General features: G+C 45.3%; 1 protein-coding gene across 1 annotated transcript in view; it reads left to right on the forward strand.

Annotated features, from left to right (window-relative positions):
• Positions 1–20032, forward strand: part of SPAG16 (sperm associated antigen 16) — a 771051-nt gene that overhangs the window by 116586 nt on the left and 634433 nt on the right. Inside the window, exon 10 of the mRNA XM_065413738.1 lies at positions 18229–18359. Coding sequence (XP_065269810.1) covers positions 18229–18359 — 131 coding nt within the window. The remainder of the gene's footprint in view (positions 1–18228; positions 18360–20032) is intronic.

Consider the following 20032-nt stretch of genomic DNA (forward strand, 5'->3'; position numbering starts at 1 on the left):
CCAGCCTGCTGGAACAGGCTGCGGCCGTGTCGCTCGGTCTGGCTTGCCGGAGCAGGCTGCGGCCACACTGCCCAGCCTGCTGGAGCAGCTCCAGCCAGGCCAGAGACATCCTCCCCAGCTAAGGTAGGAAGGGATGGGATGGGGAGAGTGTGGAGGTCTCGGGCTAGGGGTCATGTCGGGGGTGGTCACAGGGGTTACTCCCCTGACTCCCAGCTTCTCCCCCCCAAAAGAAATTTCCCCACCAGTTGCTGTCCCGGCCCATCAGGGTAAGCAGCTGGTGGGCTGGGACACTTTGTTTACTTAGGTTTACCTCCGTGCCTGCGAATGCTTGAGGTAAACAAACCATCTCGGCCCACTAGCAGCTTATCCTGATGGCCTGGGAGCTGAAGTTTGCTGACCCCTGAATTATAGGGTCGGCTTATGAACGGGTTATAAAAATTTTCCATTTTTACTTATCCATCTTGGGGGGGTCGGCTTATAAATGAACCAGCTTATAATCTACTATATACGGTATATGTATTATTATGTATTGTTTTAACATATTATATTATAATATTTTGACACTAATGAAACAAAATGTTTTGATGTTTCCAAATCAATTTTCTTTTCAGAATTTGAAAATTATTGAAATGTCAACATTTTGTTCTGATTCAGAAGAAAAACAGATTTCAAAATGCCAGAATTTTCCACGAGATGGAAATTCCATTTTCTGACCAGCTACATATAAAGTGCTTGTTGTCTTCAAAGGAGTACAAATATTAATCTTTCTGTATTATCAGATTTTGAGCTTCCAGTATTGTTTCTTAAGCTCTTCTATTCATCCTTTACCCTTTTCCAACAAAATATTTGTCAGGCGTGTTTTAGTTTTGCTTTGCATTGTTCCACTGGAAAATTTAAAGAAAGTGACTGGTGAGTTTGTGTGTTTCAATTTTGGATGTCCAATTTGAGACTCCTTAAAGGGTACTGATTTTCATGGGCAAGTGCTCACCACTTTCTGAAGCACTTCTTAAGGTATCACAATATGGACATCCAAAAATAGAAGTACACTAACTCACCAGTCCCTTTTGAAAATATAAGTAATCATTTTTATGTTTGTAGGGTTATTGTAGCCATATTGGTCCCAGGATATGAGAGAGGCAAGTAATCAGAGTGTCACAGCTAGGGTTAAGATTTTATCTCGATTATTTTTAGTAAAAGTCACAGACAGGCTGCAGGCAATAAACAAGAATTCATGGAAGCCCAAGCCCCCCAATGTGGGGCTGAAGCCCAATCCCTGCCACTGGCAGGGGGGTGGGAGGTGGAACTGACAGCCCAAGCCCAAATGTCCTGGAGGTCATGAAAAATCACAGAATCTATGACCTCTGTGGCCCTAATCTAGCAATCTGGCCCTAATCTGAGACAGATTTGTAGCCTTAGTCACAGCCAAATACAAGGCGGGACAAATTGTTAAGCATAAAGGGTTAATTCCTGCTTCAGGGATCACTTAAAATGAAGTGGGCAATTAACACCTCTGCAGTTGTAGGACAAAGGAGGGTTAGCAGGTTACAAATTGTGAAAAGTGGGGGAAGGAATAACCTCTCAGTTCTCATCCTCAAAGGAAACCTACACAACACCTTCAAAAGACAAGCTTGGGAACTTAAATTCATCACTCTGCTAGACACTAAAAATCATGGACTCAGAGATGCTGGTTTTATGGCTCATTACAACAATTTGTAACCTACTAACCCTCCTTTGTCCTATGACTGCAGAGTTGTTAAAATGAAGTGGGCAATTAAGTGGTCTCCTGTGACATTGTTAAACATAAGAGGTTAACACATCTGTCCCAGCTTGTATTTAGCCATGTCACTGAATACTTTTTCCACACCTGAAGAACAGCTCTGTGAAGCTTGAAATTTCTCTTCCTCCAATAGAAGTTGGTCCAATAAAATATATTACCTCATCTACCTTGTCTCTATCATTTTTATGTGGCATTCTAGTACTATTCAAAAGAATAGAAAATAAAATATAATTCCATGAATAGAAGATACATTTTTAACATGTTACATCAAATTGACACCTCTAAAGATTATATTTTTACTTCACTAAATTCATCCTAGAGAGGGGCTGAACTGGTTTGAAAAGATCTAGGAATCTCCAAACAGTCCTGTGAGTGGATCACAGACCGTGACTACCTAACCTGCTTTCTAAACTGCTAGAAGCTCCTATCTTAAATGATGTTTCTTTGCTGCAAAAGCAGTTTTTCTGGAGAAGATCTCACAATGTTACTGTAGTCAACACTGATTCTTTCTACTAGACTTGCTTGTATATAGATAACTTTTCTTTTGAAGGCAATTGTGTCCTCCAAAATATAAATGCACTATCAAAACATATAAACACCTTCCTAAAATAGTGACATGAACAACCCTTTTAAAAAGAAGATGCACTTGTCTCCCTTTCTTTCTTTTCCTGCAGGAAGTAAAAACTGATTTTAATGGCATGAGAGTAAGGTTAAAATAGCTGATCTAAATGGTGCTTTTCCAATTACAAAAATACATACTCATTCTTCATTTTGGGTGACAGCCAAGAGAAGAATATTTCGTACAGTGAAAACAGTTAGGCAGCCAGACAAGTAAGCACTTTGTGAGGGTATTTGGACATATACTGTAGATAAATAATAAGAACTAAGCTTCACAATTCTCCCTCCCACCCCCTACCCCCATTCATTTGTTAACATCTCATTATTTCCTTTTAAAATGAATAAACTGATAGATACAGAGGAGCAATCATCTGCCTTTCACATGATATGCTTCTTGTATATATATAGATATATATTTATTTTTTTTGCTTCGGTTTTGACTAAAAAGATTAATGGTGATTAGATGTTCAACATAATTAATACTAAGAACAAAGAGGAAGGAACGCAAGCCAAAATAGGGAAAGAACATATTAAAGAATAGTTAGATAAGTTAGATGTATTCAAGTCAGCGGAGCTTGATGACATTCATCTTAGGGTACTTAAAGAACTAGATGAAGCAATCTCAGAACTGTTAGCAATTATCTTCAAGAACTCATGGAGGACAGGTGAGATTCTAGAGGACTGGAGAAGGGCAAACATAGTACCTATCTTTAAAAAGTGAAACAAAGAGGACCTGGGGAATTATAGCCTAACTTTGATACCTAGAAAAATACTTGAAGAAATTAATAAGCAGTTTGTAACCACCTAGAGGACAATAGGGTTATAAGGAACATGAATTTGTCAAAAACAAATCATGCCAAGCCAACCTAATTTCCTCCTTTGACAGGGTTACTGGCTAGTGAATAGGGAGGAAGCAGTAGATGTGATATATCTAGATTTTAGTAAGGCTTTTGACACAGTCCCACATAATATTCTCATAAACTAACCAGGGAAATGTGGTCTAGATGAAATTACTATAAGGTGGTTGCACAACTGGATGAAAGATCATACTCAAAGAGTAGTTACCAATGGCTTCCTATCAAACTGGGAGGGTGTATTTAATGTAGTTGCACAGGGGGCAGTCCTGAGTTCAGTGATAGTCAATATTTTCATTAATAACTTGAATAATGGAGTGGAGAATATGCTTATAAAATATGTAGATGACATCAAACCGGGAAGGGTTGCAAGCACTTTGGAGGACATAATTCTATTTCAAAATGACCTGGAAAAATTAGAGAATTGGTCTGAAATCAACCAGATGAAATTCAATAAAGATAAGTGCAAAGTACTATACTTAGTAAGGAGAAATCAGAAGCACAACTACAAAATGGGGAATAACTGTCTAGGTGGTAGTACTGCTGAAAAGGATCTGGGTGTTAGAGTGGATTACAAATTGAATATGAGTCAATGATGTGTTGCAGTTGTTAAAAAGACTAATATTCATATATTAACAGGAGAATTGTACATAAGACATGGGAGGTAGTTGTCCCACTCTGCTCTGCACTGGTGAGGCCTCCGTGGAAGTATTGTGTCCAATTCTGTGTGCCACAGTTTAGGAAAGAAGTGGATAAATTAGAGAGAGTTCAGAGGAGAGCAATAAAAATGAGAAAAGGTTCAGAAAACCGGAAGCATGAGGAAAGTTAAAAAAACTGGGCAGGTTTAGTCATCAGAAAAGAAGACTGAGGGGAGGACCTGATAACAGTCTTCAGCTATGTTAAGGATTGTTATGAAGAGGATGGCGATCAATTGTTCTCCATGTCCTCTGAAGGTAGGACAAGAAGTAATTGGCTTAATCTGCAGCAAGAGAGATTTAGGTTAGATATTCGGAAAAGCTTTCTAACTAAGGATAGTTAAGTACTGAAATAGGCTTCCAAGGCGGGTTGTGGACAGGGCCGGCTCCAGGCACCAGCGTAGCAAGCTGGTGCTTGGGGCGGCCCATGGAAGGGGGCAGCACGTCCGGGTCTTCGGTGGCAATTCGGCGGCGGGTGCCTCAGTCCCTCTCAGAGGGAAGGACCGGCCGCCGAAGAATGAAGCGGCGCGGTAGAGCAGCCACCGAAGTGCCTCTGATCGCGGCTTTTTGTTGTTGTTGTTTTTTTTCTCTTTGCCGCGTGGGGCGGCAAAAAAGCTGGAGCCGGCCCTAATTGTGGAATCCCCAACAGTGGAGATTTTTAAGAGCCGGTTGGACAAACCTTTGTCATAGATGGTCTATTTCTTGGTCCTGCCTCAGCGCAGGAAGCTGGACTTGATGATCTCCTGAGGTCCCTTCCAGCCCTACGTTTCTATGATTCAATGACTGATCTGTGTTTACAAGTTTGGAAGTTGCAAGTCAGTGACTAACATCATTGCAGATGTAGAAAGGTGTAATTTTCAAAGCAGAGCTACAAACTGATGTTGCAGAGCTGTCAAATGATTTTTTGAAATGGAAATAGATTCCTGCTCCTCACCACATAGATTTTTTGAGTCACTGAGTTGCTTTCTGGCAATCTCCCTCTTAATAATGCGCTCACATTTTGCAAGCAAGGTAACAAGTTTGACTCTGCTGACATTTGCCTAGTGAAGTTGACTGCTTAGACTTCCATCTAAAACAGCTGGCAAAGCAGAATCCTAGCATTTTAGCTGCATTGATATAGACAAGGCTGAGATTTGACATGAATGCACTAATTTAGATGCACAATACTTCCTAATACTTCACAAATCTCTTACACTATGTCAAACCTTTCTTGAATTTTGGGACTGATTTAGATAAATTCCACTCACACACCATTTGTCTTCCATAAGTTTTGGCAGAGGTGTTTGCCAGCCTATCTGCTGGCCCCTATTTCTGCTTTGTATTCTGGTGTTCCCCGCATAGTAGATCCCCAGAGTACACAGTGTATTTTGAAAGCCCGTGTGCTTATGTGCTTTGGAACTTCTGAGTCATGTAGTGCATGCTGGGTTGTTACTGATCTGAAGTGGAAGCCCTAGAACAAGTATTAATTCAAACCAGGCAGCAGCAGGACACAGCAGAAAAATTGGTGGACTCTGCATTCAGGCAGCTGCAGCTAATCTTACTGGGATGGTACTCAAACTTCCTATCTAAAATTACTGTTGAGTCTCACTCCTGAAAAATCTGTTAGTGTAAGTGAGGGCCCCATAATTTTTTCTCAGAAAAATCCTGACTGAGGGCCACAAAGTTGTCCTGAAGAGTGCTGCTGTCAGAGGTGGGAATGTGTCCCCACAGTAAAGATACAGGACAGAGAAGGAAGAACCCCTTTAGGTACCTCAGGAGATTTGTAAATTGAGTTAATAATCAGATAAGTATCTTAATATCTTGGTAGGAAGGATGGTCTGATGGTTAAGGCACTGTACTAGGGCTCAGGAGATGTGAGTCCAATTCTTAGCTCTGCTATACCTTTCCTGGGGGATCTTGGGCAAATTACTTAGCCTCTCTATGCCTCAGTTTCCCATTTGTAAAATAGTGGATGGAGCACTGAACTGGAAGTTGGGAGACCTGGATTATATTCCGGCATTCTCATAGACCTGCTGAGACACCTTGGACATTTTACTTCACTTCCCCGTGCCTCAGTTTCCCTATCTGTCAAATGGAGATAATGATACTTACTCCCCTTTGTAAGATGTTTCGAGATCTATGGTACCACTATATAAGAGCTTAGTAGTAGTAATATCTGACATCATCTGGCATTGCGATTGGCTGACACAATCCATTTCACTGTAATTTTAAATAACAAAGATACTTTGACTTGTAAATGACACTCTGGGCATATAGAAGGGGTCATTTGTTTTCAGTATCAGCAGAGACTAAGGCCATTGTGTTCAGAATGGCCAAGGTCATGGACATTCTCTCATGGTCACTATTTAGAAGTCAGTGTTCTTCGCCTTTGATGACAAAGTAATAGGATGTTTAATTTTACAGTCAGGAAATGCATTATTCTGTCTTGTACATAGTGTGGAGAGAGAAGCATAAGGCCTTTAATGTGCAATGTAATACAAATGTCTAGCACATTGTGGATGCTAGAGCAAACAAAACTAATACATAATAATAAGTACACATTGCTTTGGGATCTTAACTTTTCCATTTCTTTGACTTTTGTGTATACAAATTCTTATTGTTGATATTGAAATAGCATACATTTTTGCAGTCAATGTTTGCATTTGCAAGAAATCCTCAGTGTCCTACATCTCAGCTGTCCTGCACTGAGGATTTCCTACTGCTCTGAGGTTTAGTGCTTGAGCACAGAATGAGGATTAGACAATGAAGAGCTCCTGTCTCTGCCAAAACTTGTTGGCATGACCCTTCCAATCAGAGAGCACGGTTCGACTATCACATTTTTGTTGACTGATACTCTCCGTATAAGGATTGTGTATTTATTTCACAATGCTAAATAACTGTTATTACCTTGGGGTCCAGTCCTGATCTCAGTTGACTACTATGACTTCAAAGGGAGCAGGTTTGGGTTCCTTTGTAGACCAGGACTCAGAAGCTCCACACTGAGCTAGCCCATCATGAAAACTGAAGAGGGGAAGAAACGTGAGGAAGGATGGACCAGTGGTTAGGGCACTAGCCTAGGACTGGGGAGACCTGGTTCAATTTCCTTCTTTACCATGGACTTCTGATGTGACCGTGAGCAATTCATTATAGCCTTTCTGTCCCTCAGTTCCCCATCTATAAAACGGGATAATAATACTTCCCTACCTTACAGCGATGTTGTGAGGATAAATACGTTAAAGATTATGAAGCGCTTTGAGATCTACTGATGTTAGGCACTATTTAAGAGCTAAGTATTATTCTTGTAAAGTTAATAAACAAAAAGATTAGTACTAAATGTTCACTGCACTAGGCAGAATCTAAAACTGGCTCCAGTTCTGAACTCCACGCAAAGTAGTTACCTCAGTAGTAAATCTGATGGATTATATTAGAGAGCCAGATTTTCAGTTGATGTAAATTGGGGTAGCTCCACTGAAATCACATTTAAATTGGACATCAGTGGAGCTACCGCTATTTACACCATCTGGGCCTTGAGGTGTAATAGGATCTTCATAGTTAAGGATGAATTTCATGTTCCAGAATAATGCAGGATTCACACTCTTAAGGAGTGAAGCATTTAAACAGTTAAATTAATCACAGTAATGTACTCTGACTGAAGAGTTTGTGCCAGCTGATGCTGGCCTAAGCCATGGCAGAATCTCAGGACGGAGATAGTGCAGCGATGCTTAATGGCAACGGCAGCTACAATATCTCTAATGAGATAAGAAAGGGGACATTGTAGGCCAATAAGGGAACAGGGCTTGCATAGAAGGGGACAAATTCTCATTCTTTAAAGACACAGTTTAAAAGTGTATTAAAGAGAGTAAAATCCAACACTCTGTGAAAGTAGTATCTAAAGTTTCTTTAAAAAGACTGAAGATATATCACATGAAAAACTGTATAACAGACTTTGGACTTGTCTACGTTTCAAACTACAGGGGTGGACTGTGGGGCTGTGAATTGTAAAGTCCCAAAGAGTGCACAGTAAGTGCCCCATATGGATGCTGCTGGTGCAAACTGGTACCTAGTCGCTGTTAACGACAGGACTATGCTAATATGAGCTAGGTACCACATCCACATGGGGTACTTAGAATGGAACTCTCTGGTGTTCTCTTCAGTTCACACCTCCATAGTCCGCACTGTGGGACTGCGTAGACATTGCCTGACTCAAAGAAGAAATCCTTAAAATAAACTATGTTGTTAAAGTTTTGTACATGTATTTCTCTGGAAAAACAGCTTCAGAGATACTGATAAATGACTGTTCTTCTTCAAATGCTTGTTCAAGTCGATTCCAATCAGGTGCGGGTGCGCCGCGTGCACGGTCATTGGAAACTTTTCCCCATAGCAGCTCCTGTCGGGTCAGCTGGGGAGCCCCATGGAGTGGCGCCTTCATGGCGCTCAATATATGACCCTGCCGACCCGACCCCCCATCAGTTCCTTCTTACCATCTGTGGCAGCCGTTGGAATGGTGACTCGCTTGCTTTGCAAGTGCTCCCTTGGTGTAGTTACCTAATCTAGTAGTTCTTGTTTTGTAGTTGTTAGTTGTTAGTATAGTTATAGTTATAGTTGTTAGTATAGGTGTATGTGAGCGGGATCTTTCCCTATCCCATCAATCCCTTCTTGGGCTCTGGGACATGCCGCAATCCCAAGGCTTTAAGTCTTGCAGCACATGCCACAAACTCATGCCAAATAGTGACCCCCCGACTCTTGCCTGAGTCGTCTGGGGGAGGCGCATGAGACCGAGCGCTGCAAAATCTGCAGGGCTTTTAAACTTAGGATGAAAAAGTGGCGGGATTTCCCTTGGAAGCAGCTGCTCATGGAATCCGCACTTCATCCAGCAGCTTCAGACTGCCAAGGCTCAGGCCAAGCATGTTGGTGCGGAGTGCTCTGCATCGGTTCGCAACTCGGGGCCGAGGAAGCACTCTAGTATGAGAGACCCTCGGCACTGGTGATCCTCAGCACCGCAACAGGGAGCAGTGGCCCAGCACTGCTCTACTTCCTCGGTGCCCCACAAGTGACATAAAAAGACTGAGAGAGGGCGCTCTCCTCTGAGAGCTGCAGGACTGCCAGGGGACGCATCGCTGCACGTAAGGAAGGACCTGGCTCCCAGACAGCAATAGTCGGTGCCGTCAACTCCGGCGCCCCAGAAGGCACCGTCGAGTCTGGCACACAGCGACTCTCAGGCAGGGCAATGCCAGGTGGAGGTGTTGGAGCCAGCCTCCACCCTGGACACTTTTGAAGCCGCAAGAGATCTCATAGAGATGACTGCGGCTCAGCCCCCAGTTATTAGGGACAAGTCTCCAGTACCGTTGAGACTAGTACCGTCCAGAGGCAAACCGACCACGATGCAGCGGACCCGATCCCTATCGCCGCAACATCATTCCCTGACACCGAGTCCAGCAGGAACACGCCTGGCACCGGGGACACGGTGATCTATCTCCCTGGCACTGAGGACAGATCGGCATCAGTCCACAACACCGTTGCAGTACTGGTACCGACAAGTGGCTCCGGAGCCCAGCAGCTGATCGCCGGCACCAATTCTCGGCGAGATTGTCGCGACACTGGTCCCTTGCCTCTTCCACACGACACCGGTGGCCAGCACATGGGGCTTTGGCACCGCCCTTGTCATTGTGCTCGGGCTCTTCAGCGTCTGATGCCGACTCATATTATTCAAGGCGCAGTCGGCACAGATCGGGCAGGCGCCAAAGGGATGCACGTGTGGCCTGACAGCCACAGTGGCAACCCCCCACACAATGGCCCTTTTAGAACCCCTGGGCTTACCATCAGGCCCAGGGTACCCCTTCCAGGGGCTCTAGGTCTGTGACCTCGGGATGCCGCCCTTCCCAGTCACCTAGAGATAGACCTGCCCCTCGGGGAGCTGAAGCTGCCCTCTCCAAGCCACCCCCTCAGACTGCAGAGGTGGGGTCAGAACCAGCTCAGGACCTGCTGCTAGTCCACGAGACAGCCGCCTTTCCTGAGCCAGTGGCAGAGCCTGATACAGTCCAGGAGCCACCCAGGCAGCTCGAGGGACAGGAGGACTCTGTACCACCACTTGCCACCTCATCTTCCTAGCCCAATGAGGTGGTAGCAGGGACGTCAGCTTCAGGGCCTCTGCCTATTGATCACAGGGCACACCAAGACCTGCTCTGTTGCATTGCCTGCAACATGGGCCTGCAGGCGGAGGAAGTGGTCGAGGCAGAGGACCCTGTGGTAGACATTCTTGCCCCAGAAGGTCCTTCCTGGGTGGTGCTACCGCTAATAAAGACCATTCAAAACACTAATAAGACCCTGTGGCAGACTCCAGCCTCCATTCCACCCATCACCAGGGGCAGAGAGAGGACGTACTTTGTTCCTTCCAAGGGCTGCGAGTACCTCTTCTCGCACCCACACTGTCATAACTATAAAGGGAAGGGTAACAACCCTCCTGTGTACAATACTATAAAATCCCTCCTGGCCAGAGACACCAAAATCCTTTTACCCGTAAAGGGTTAAGAAGCTCAGGTAACATGGCTGACACCTAACCCAAAGGACCAATAAGGGGACAAGATACTTTCAAATCTTGAGGGGGGGAAGGCATTTGTTTGTGCTCTTTGTTTTGGGGGTTGTTCGCTCTTGGGACTAAGAGGGACCGGACATCAATCCATGCTCTCCAAATCTTTCTGAACAAGTCTCTCATATTTCAAACTTGTAAGTAACAGCCAGGAAAGGCGTGTTAGTTTATCTTTGTTTTCTCAAATTGTAAATGTTCCTTTTGCTAGAGGGTTTACCTCTGTTTGCTGTAACTTTGAACCTAAGGCTAGAGGGGGTTCCTCTGGGCTCTTTGAATCTGATTACCCTGTAAAGTTTTCCATCCTGATTTTACAGAGACGATTTTTACCTTTCTTTCTTTAGTTAAAAGCCTTCTTTTTAAGAACCTGATTGATTTTTCCTTGTTTTAAGATCCAAGGGGGTTGGATCTGGACTCACCAGGAATTGCGGGGGGGGGGGGGGGAGAGGGGGCAATGGTTAATTTCTCCTTGTTTTAAGATCCAAGGGTTTGGATCGGTGTTCACCAGGAAATTGGTGAAAAAGTCTCTCAATTCTACCCAGGGAAGGGTTATAGTACTTGGAAGGGAAATATTCTGGGGGGGAGGTAGACAGAGTTTTCCAAATGACTCATAAATAATTTGGGTGGTGGCAGCAAAATCAGATCTAAGCTGGTAGTTAAGCTTAGAGGTTCTAATGCAGATCCCCACATCTGTACCCTAGAGTTCAGAGTGGGGAAGGAACCTTGACACACACCCTTGCTCCCTGGTGGTCTCGGCGGTAAATGAAAAGGAGCGTCAGGCAACAGCCACCGGCCCCCAAGTCTAAGGAAGCTAAATGCATGAATCTCTTTGGTGGGAAGATCTATGCTGCAGGGGGCCTCCAGCTGAGGATAGCCAACCAGCAGGCTATCCTCAGAAGGTACAACTTTAATTCTTGGACTTCTATGTCTAAGTATAAGGAATTGCTTCCAGCAGAGTCAAGGGTGGAATTTTCCACCATAGTCGAGGAGGGGAAGGCAGTAGCGAGGACCTCCCTACAGGCCTCCCTTGACTTGGCTGATTCAGCTGGCCGTACCCTCTCCTCGGGGGTGGTGATGAGATGAACTTCCTGGCTCCAAGTGTCCGGGTTACCTCCGGAAGTTCAACACACCTTGCAGGACCTTCCCTTTGAGGGCACAGGGCTGTTCTCAGACCAGACCGACTCAAAGCTACACAGCCTGAAAGATTCTAGCACAACTATGAAGTCATTGGGAATGCACACACCGGCTACCCAGTGCAAGCATTTCAAGCCCCAGCTGCAGCGGCAGTACAAGCCCCACCCAGAAAATAACAGGCACGAGCCTTCAAACCCACCTTCAGGGCAGGGCCAGGGCCTGACCAAGCCATTGTTGGGCTCCAAACAAGGCTTTTGAAAGCAGGGCCGGTGCAACCATTAGGCAACCTAGGTGGTTGCCTAGGGTGCTAGGATTTCGAGGGCGCCATTTTCTTTGGCAGCGACCGCGGCGGCTGGATCTTCGGCCGCCCCGGTCGCCGCGCCGGCATTTAGGCGGAGGGAGCTGGGGCAGTGGAGCGCGGGGAGGGCTGCCTGCAGCAAGGGGGGTGCGGCACGCGGGGGAACTCCCCGCCCAAGCTCACCCCTGCCCCACCTCCTCCCCGAGCACGCCTGGGAGGTGGGAGAAGTGAAGCAGCGACGGCGTGCTCGGGGAGGAGGCGGCTCAGGGCTGAGCTGGGGCGGGTTGGGTGCCTCAGGGTGGAGGGTGGGGAGCTGCCGCGGCGGGGTGCCTCAGGGTGGAAGGTGGGGAGCTGCCGCAGGGGGGGCGCCTCAGGACGGAGGGGGGGAGCTGCCGCGGGGGAGGGGGGCACCTCAGGGAGGGGGCTCGGGGATGGGGGGGGCGCAAGGTGGAAGTTTCGCCTAGGGCGCGAAACATCCTTCCACCGGCCCTGTTTGAAGGGACACCCGAGGACGGCGTACCTGCTGTGATTCCGGATCCTTCCCCATGCTCCATGAATAGTTTGTCCCACTTCTACCATGCTTGATCACAAATAATGTTGGACTACTGGGTGCTCTGCACGGTAGAAGTGGGATATTTTCTCCAGTTCTGCTCCTCCCCTCCCTCCCACCCACCCTCCTTCCCTGTCCCTCTTCAGGGACCCTTCTCACGAGCAACTCCTTATCTAGGAGGTGCAATTGCTTCTTGCCATAGGGACAGTGGAGGAGGTTCCTCAGGAGCTAAGGGGCAAGGAATTCTACTTCCGATACTTCCTTATCCCCAAGGCAAAGGGGGTCTCAGACCCATTCTAGACCTGCGAGGACTCAACCAGTTCATGGTGGAGTTGAAGTTCCGCATGGTCTCCCTGAGCACGACCATACCTTCCTTGGATCTGGGAGACTGGTACGCCGCCCTCGACATGAAAGATGCATACTTTCATATAGTCATCTGTCCGGCTCACAGACATTTCCTGAGGTTTGTGCTCCCATTCCATCTATCGACAGCCTCCCAAGTGTTCACCAAGGGCATGTCAGTGGTCGCAGACTTTCTCCGCAAGAGGCAGGTACAGGTGTATCCCTACCTCAACGACTGGCTGCTGTGGGGGTGTTCCAGGGAGCTGGTGGAGTCTCATGTCCGGTTCGTCAGAGCTACCTTTGAGAGACTAGGACTCCTCCTCAATGTGAACAAGTCAACGCTGTCACCGACCCAAAGAACAGAATTCATTGGGGTGGTGCTGGACTTGGTACAGGCGAGAGCAATCCTGCCGGAGTCCCGATTCCAAGCAATGACAGACATCATCCAGACTCTCAGGTGATACCCCCACCACAACTTCAAGGGGATGCCTGAGTCTCCTCGGCCACATGGCAGCCTGCACCTATGTGATTGGAATGGACGTGAACAATACATCTCAAAGAACAACAGTTATGAGAAGGCAAAAGTGTCTCTCTTGTGAGATGAAGATGTCCTCCTCTTTGTGCATATTCAGTTCCTGAAGCATCTTGCTCACTGTAATTTCCCCACAGTCAGTTGCATCCCTTTGTAAGAACTACTTTATAAATAATTATCAGAGCTAGCTATTATTAATATGAGCTTTTCAGCAGTAGATCTCAAAGCACTTTACAAAGGAGGTCATTTTATAGATGGGGAAAGTGAGGCACACAGCGGTGAAATGATTTGCCCAAGATCACCCATCAGGCTAGCAGCAAGCTGGCAACAGAATCCAGGGTTCCTACTGTACTTCATTGTACTTGGTACTTTTTAGGGTTGGAGCTTATTTAGGAAGTGTAACAAGGTGACTTGCCCTTGGGCTGGAGAGCCTGGGGCTAAGCCAATCCTGATTACAGGATGAGCCCCACCTGTGAGGAATATAAATAGCCAGGTTTAAGTGCTGATGGGGTCCAGGTGGGAGAAAGAGTTGGAGGGAATAGTCGTCAGGGCCCTGATTCAGTAGAGGGAAGCCAGAGCAGAAAAAGGAAGCTAAGAGCAGGGAGGCCTGGGAGAGATGCTGACTAAAACAGAAGAAAGAGTCAAAATCTTGGCAGGCAGAGAGGTCTAGGAGAAATGCTGACTAACCAGGGAAGAGACTGGGAGATTCAGAAGGGGAGCAAAGAGGTAGGAGGTGGCCCAGGGAAAACTGCATTGTCGGTAAAGGATCCAACCTAATTCAGGGCCCTGGGCTGGAACCAGGAGTCACGGGTGGGACTGTGTTCCCCTACCAGCCCCAAGGAGCGGACAAGCCCTTCATAGGGGTAGTTGAACCCAGCAGCAGATTGAACTGAGGATGGGCTGAAGAAGAGCCCCAGAGGAGGTGGAAGGCCTTTTGTTTCTGTTAGAGACAGTTTTGGATTTTAGTGTGGAAAATGGGGACCCTGAAAGGGGTGGACTAAAGACTGTGATCTGTCTGGTGGGCTGTCTCAGTGAGTAAGTTACCATGTAGAGAGACTGCCACAGCACCTGAGTGACTGTCAACAGGTGGCGCTAGTACAGTAAGGAGCAGCAATGTCATTCTTGACCATGAGGGGATACCAAGTGGTGAGAGAACTCTGTAGCAAGAAACATGAATTATAGAGAGGTTTTAAAATGTGAATTAAAATACCCTCCTAATATTCTGCAGTTTTGGAATTTAATTGCCCTATGCTTATTCCTTCAATTTAATCTTGACTGAGTTCAAGAACTAGTGCAAACACTAAAAAGAATGTCCGTATCCCTGCTATCTGCGCATACTCAGATAATAATGTGTGGATCCTATTCTTAATCTGATTGGGTGATGGGAATTTTAAAGAACACTGTAAATTAACCTTCTGTATGAAACTTATTTTCAACAAGCAACAGAGAGTCCTGTGGCACTTTTAAGACTAACAGATGTATTGGAGCATAAGCTTTCGTGGGTGAATGCCCACTCCGTCGGATGCATCCGACGAAGTGGGCATTCACCCACAAAAGCTTATGCTCCAATACATCTGTTAGTCTTAAAAGTGCCACAGGACTCTCTGTTGCTTTTTTACAGATCCAGACTAACACGGCTACTTATTTTCAACAGTGTATTTTGGGAATGTTGCAAACATGTACAGTCAGCTGAATCTTTAGAATTCCTTTAAGGATACAAGGACTTTAAAAAAAAGTCCTTAATGTATATTGTATAAGATTAGTACTCTCCTGACCTTCTTAAATGACAATCTGTTTTTAATAAAGCCCATGTAGCCAGGCTAATTAGAGCAGGTAATAAAACCTTCTAGCTGGTTGATTAATCTTTAGAAAACTTTTAAGAGTCTACACTGATCAGAGAAGTGAGGTTGTAAAACCATATGGAGATAGAGACATATCCACTGTTTAGCAGTATTGTCCTAGATTAAGAAAAAATATGCTTTTCTGATGACTAGATATTAATACTTTTTTATTTTTCTGGTAGTTGTTTAAAAAACAAATTTATTACTAAGGATGGTTTTAGACAAAATCCCTGGCTCAACACATCTTAACCCTTGGAATGTTTGAAATCTGTGTCAGGTTAAAATTTTGCTACTGGTCCCATCTGTATGATGGTCAGACCTAAATCCTTAATCTAAACACCATGGAACATTTGGGCATTTGAAATCCAGTCCTGGTTGTGCAGTTTGAGCCCATCTCTATAGTACAATTCCACACTGGTTGTCTAATACAATGCAGACTATTCTAATCTAAGTATTTATCATCCCTGTGGTATCTTTGCTTTATAACAAATTGCACATACAATCTAAATGTCTGCCAAAAAGTTCAGACTTGGATGCTGAAAGATAGGTATCTATAACACTATATTTAAGGATCTGATTGAAAGCCCATTAAAGTCGATGTTGGATTCTTTCCATTAATTTCAATGGGCTTTGGATCAGGGCCTTACGGCTAGATTTTCAAAGATATTTAGGTGCCTAGTGGGAATTATAGAAGTGTCTGAGTAGATTAGGTGTCTAAATTCCATTGATTTCAGTGGATTTAGGCACCTAACCCACTTAGATTTCTACTGGGATTTTCAAAAGAAGCTACCTGCATCTTTAGGCACTGACGTGCCTTTGCAAATCTGGCCCTTGGTGCCTAAAAAATAAATGACCTAATTTCCCCAAAAAATAAATGAACAGGAGTAAGTAAAAAGTAAACAGCATAAGTAGGACTGCTTTAGCCAGCGCGCAAATTATAGCGCATATGCAGCTCTAAATTACACTGGAGACAATATTGGTTGAAGATTGGGGAAAGTGTAAAGGTGGTTTAAAGTCACATTTGTCTGAAAATGAGTTTGCTACAGTGCAGGACTGAATTAGGATTGCCAGGTGTCCGGTTTTTGACTGGAATGCCCGGTCGAAAAGGCCCTGGTGGCTTCAGTCGGCATCGCTGACCTGGTCATTAAAAGTCTGGTCGGTGGTGCAGTAGGGGCCTTGGGCTAAGGCAGGCTCCCTGCCTGCCCTGGCTCCACAGGGCTCCCGGAAGCGGCCGCCAGGTCACTGCGGACCCATGGCACATGGGCAGCCAGGGAGGCTGTGCGTGCTGCCCCTGCCCTGAGTGCTGGCTCTGCAGCTCCCATTGGCTGGGAACCGTGACCAATGGGAGCTGTGGGGATGGTGCCTGCGAGAGCAAAGGCCCTGCATGGAGCCTCCCTGGCCGCCCATGCACCTAGGGGGTGCAGGGACCTGATGGCCACTTCCTGGGAGCCGCAGTAAGCACCGCTGGGACCCCAGGCCCCCTCCTGCACCCTAATCCCCGCCCCAGCCCAGAGTCCCCTCCCACACACAAACTCCCTCCCGGAGCCTGCACCTCGCAGCCCTCCAACACCCCAACACCCTGCCCCAGCCCTGAGCCCCTGCCTGCACCCCAAACCCCTCATCCCTGGCCCCACTCCAGACCTCACATCCCCAGCCAGAGCCTTCACCCCCCCCCCCCGCATCCCAACCCCCTGCCACAGCCCAGAGCCCCCTCCTGCACTCCAAACCCCTTATCCCCAGCCCCACCCCAGAGCCCACACCTCCAGCTCAGAGCCCATACCACCCATGTCCCAGCCTGGAGTCCCCTCTTGCACCTCAGCCCCCTCATCCCTTCCCCCCCGAGTCCACACCTCCAATCCAGAACCCATACCCCACGTGGCCCCAGCCTGGAGCCCCCTCTTGGACCCCAGATTCCTCATCCCTGCACCCCCCGAGTCCACACCCCCAGCCCAAAGCCCATACCCCCCCGCACCCCAACCCCCTGGCCCAGCCCGGAATCCTGTCCCACACCTCAAACCCCTCATCCCCGGCCCCACCCCCAGCCAGAGCCCTCACTCCCATCCCACACCCCAACCCCAGCCCAGTGAAAGTGAGGTGAGGGTGGGGTACAGCAAGCGACGGAGGGAGAGCGGATGGAGCGAGTGGGGGGAGGGTCCTCGGAGAAGGGGCGGGGCAGGGGGTGAGGCAGGGGTGTTCGGTTTTGTGCGATTAGAAAGTTGGCAACCCTAGACTGAATCCAGGGTTTTTAAATTAGCAATGTCAAACTTCTTGCTGTAGTGCTGGCTAAACAAACTAAAAAGATTTAACAACATGTTGCATAACAAGTTTTCTTCTGACGTTCACCCTGTGCTTTATGAAACTAGTATTTATGGCATATAGAATTTTGGTTAAATTTTATATTGTGTTGCTATGCTACTGGCTTAACAAATTTCACTTTTCAGCCACATACATGCCGCCACCAGCAGATTCATAAATGGCTATTTTAATTAAAGCACGAGACCAATTTCTTCCTTTTATTTACATTCATATACCTGCATAAACTTCAGTAACGTTGCCTGGGTATAAATGACAGCAGAACTTGGTCATCATTTTCCATTATATTTCACAGTATTTACATGTACATGTGCATCGTACTTTGAAAATGTACTGCTGTGTTGAGTGGTGTAGTCTTCAGATTTAAAGAAGGATGGGGTTTGGGCTACTTTTAACAACTAACATTGCTTCAGAAATATGCTCCGTGGAACACGCGTTGAAAAAACAAATAATTAGGTCTTTGAGTATACTCAGTGTTATCATTTATAGACACCAGTGCTGCAAACATACTTGTACTTAGCTTTAAGTACATGCATTAGTGTTTGCAGGATTGGAGGCTGACTGCAGTTTACTAGAAGCAATGCTGAAGAACCAATAGTGAGCAATGGAAAAAATAGACAAAACTGTATACATGCAAAAATAAATTGATAAATAATTTGTTACACAAACTTGTGCAGTAATCTCAAAAATTAATACTTTTCTTTTTTCCTAGGATTCAGAATTTCCCATAGATACTCAAGTGAACCCTTATCTTGCTCGTGCCAAGGAATGCACCCGGCCATTGAAATCTGGAGTATACAGGCTGAGCAGCACTTTAAAAGTCCACGATCTAGCAGTCAGTTGGTAGGAACCTGAACCATTTTTTCAGTTTATCATTGTATAATTATTGAGTTTTATCTTTCAAAAGGTCGTAGAGAGCAATTTGCTGAAAGTGGTGAAGGAACTGTTCTTGTTGAACATCTGAAACAATTGTCAAAAGCACTGTGCAGACCAAGTGGACTAGGCTGAGTCCTTGACTAAGAGACCTAAACCCTAGTCTATAAAATGTACAGAAGACTTGCTCTGAGATTCCCATGCAATTTACTTACTGCCATACTCTGATCTCCTATTACTCTGGTGTATATCTAGAATAAATTCATTGAATCCAGTGAGTTCCTCCAGATAGATGCTTTTAGTAGTTGATGTAACTGAGAACAGAATCTGGCCATTAGAAAATATTAAATTCCGGTGTCTGTGTCCTTTCCCCCTCTGTAGTCCATTTTGTCATAGTGGATTTTCAAACCAGGTGAAAAGCATATGTGATAGGCCAACATTCTCAATATATCCATTAAAGATAGCTGGAAGTTTGCCATAAAAAATCTGTGTGGTAGTGAAGTCTTACAGTATGTACCCCTAATGTTAACAGCCATTCTTTATAGATGTTTAAAGAGTGTGAAAATTGGTCTTCATGAGAAATAAAACTAACAGAACTGGATTGCCAGGGAATAATAGCTAGATATGGTGGTAATGCTCATCTGAGTTTGCATCATCTTTTTTTGCTCCAGTCTTCATCTACTCTTGAGGAAAGATCTGTAATTTGGACCAAATTTGTAGTGATTTTGTGAGTTTTGTGTAAATGAGCAAGGATGAATGTGCTAAAATTCATGTCCACTTGTGAGCTAAGCTATGTTTTTAACCTAAGGGCCAGGTCCTCAGCTGGTGTAAGTTGACAAAGCTGGTAGCAGTGTTCTGCAAAAAGCACTCTGGCTGGGGTTTTGTGGGTGGACTCCAAACGTCACACCCTTTTACCACCATAACAGGACTTTAAAGGAAGTGTTGGGGGAAGCTGAATGTTCTCCATTGTGGACAAAAATGGCTTCCTTTTGGTTGGCAGGTTTGTATTTAATAATATTTTCTAATGGAAATCTTTTATGTGAAGGTGACTGTACAGGTTCTCGTAGGTTGAATGATAAAAAATGAATGTTTTTGCAGTTGTTTGCAGCCCATTTCCTTGGGTCAAAATATCAAGTTTTAAATTTAGATTTGTTAAATGTCATAGTTTACAAGCAATTGCACCCTTAACGTGCTTGCTAGCTATTGGGCTGAGGAAGAGTAAACATGAAAGTCATCTTTGACAATAGGTTATAGCTAGCAGCAAAGTTCAGTAATTTCTGACAAATTAGCTAGGTGTGTTTCTTTGTAAATACATGTTTGAAACCCACCCAGATACATTTATTTTGCTATTTATAGATCTTTTGTAACAGTTTTGTACTGTCCACATTGCAGCCAGATTACAGGTTCAAAGCTACTAAATTTATCAGCCTAAAGACAAATTGTCTTTCCTCATTTAATTTCACAAAGTTCTTGTTAAATCCAAGGAGTTTTCCAAAGTTAATTTTTTTCTGAGATCTTGTATTTTGGGTAGTGTGGTTTCTCAAATGTCAGTTGAAGGCCTTCCCAAAAATCAGTGTTTGAAAAATTGGGGAAACACCCAATATAGTTTTATGGAGATCTGTCATATAAGCAATAAACAACAA

Source organism: Emys orbicularis, chromosome 11, assembly GCF_028017835.1.
Source record: "Emys orbicularis isolate rEmyOrb1 chromosome 11, rEmyOrb1.hap1, whole genome shotgun sequence".
NCBI classification, from domain to species: Eukaryota; Metazoa; Chordata; order Testudines; family Emydidae; genus Emys; species Emys orbicularis.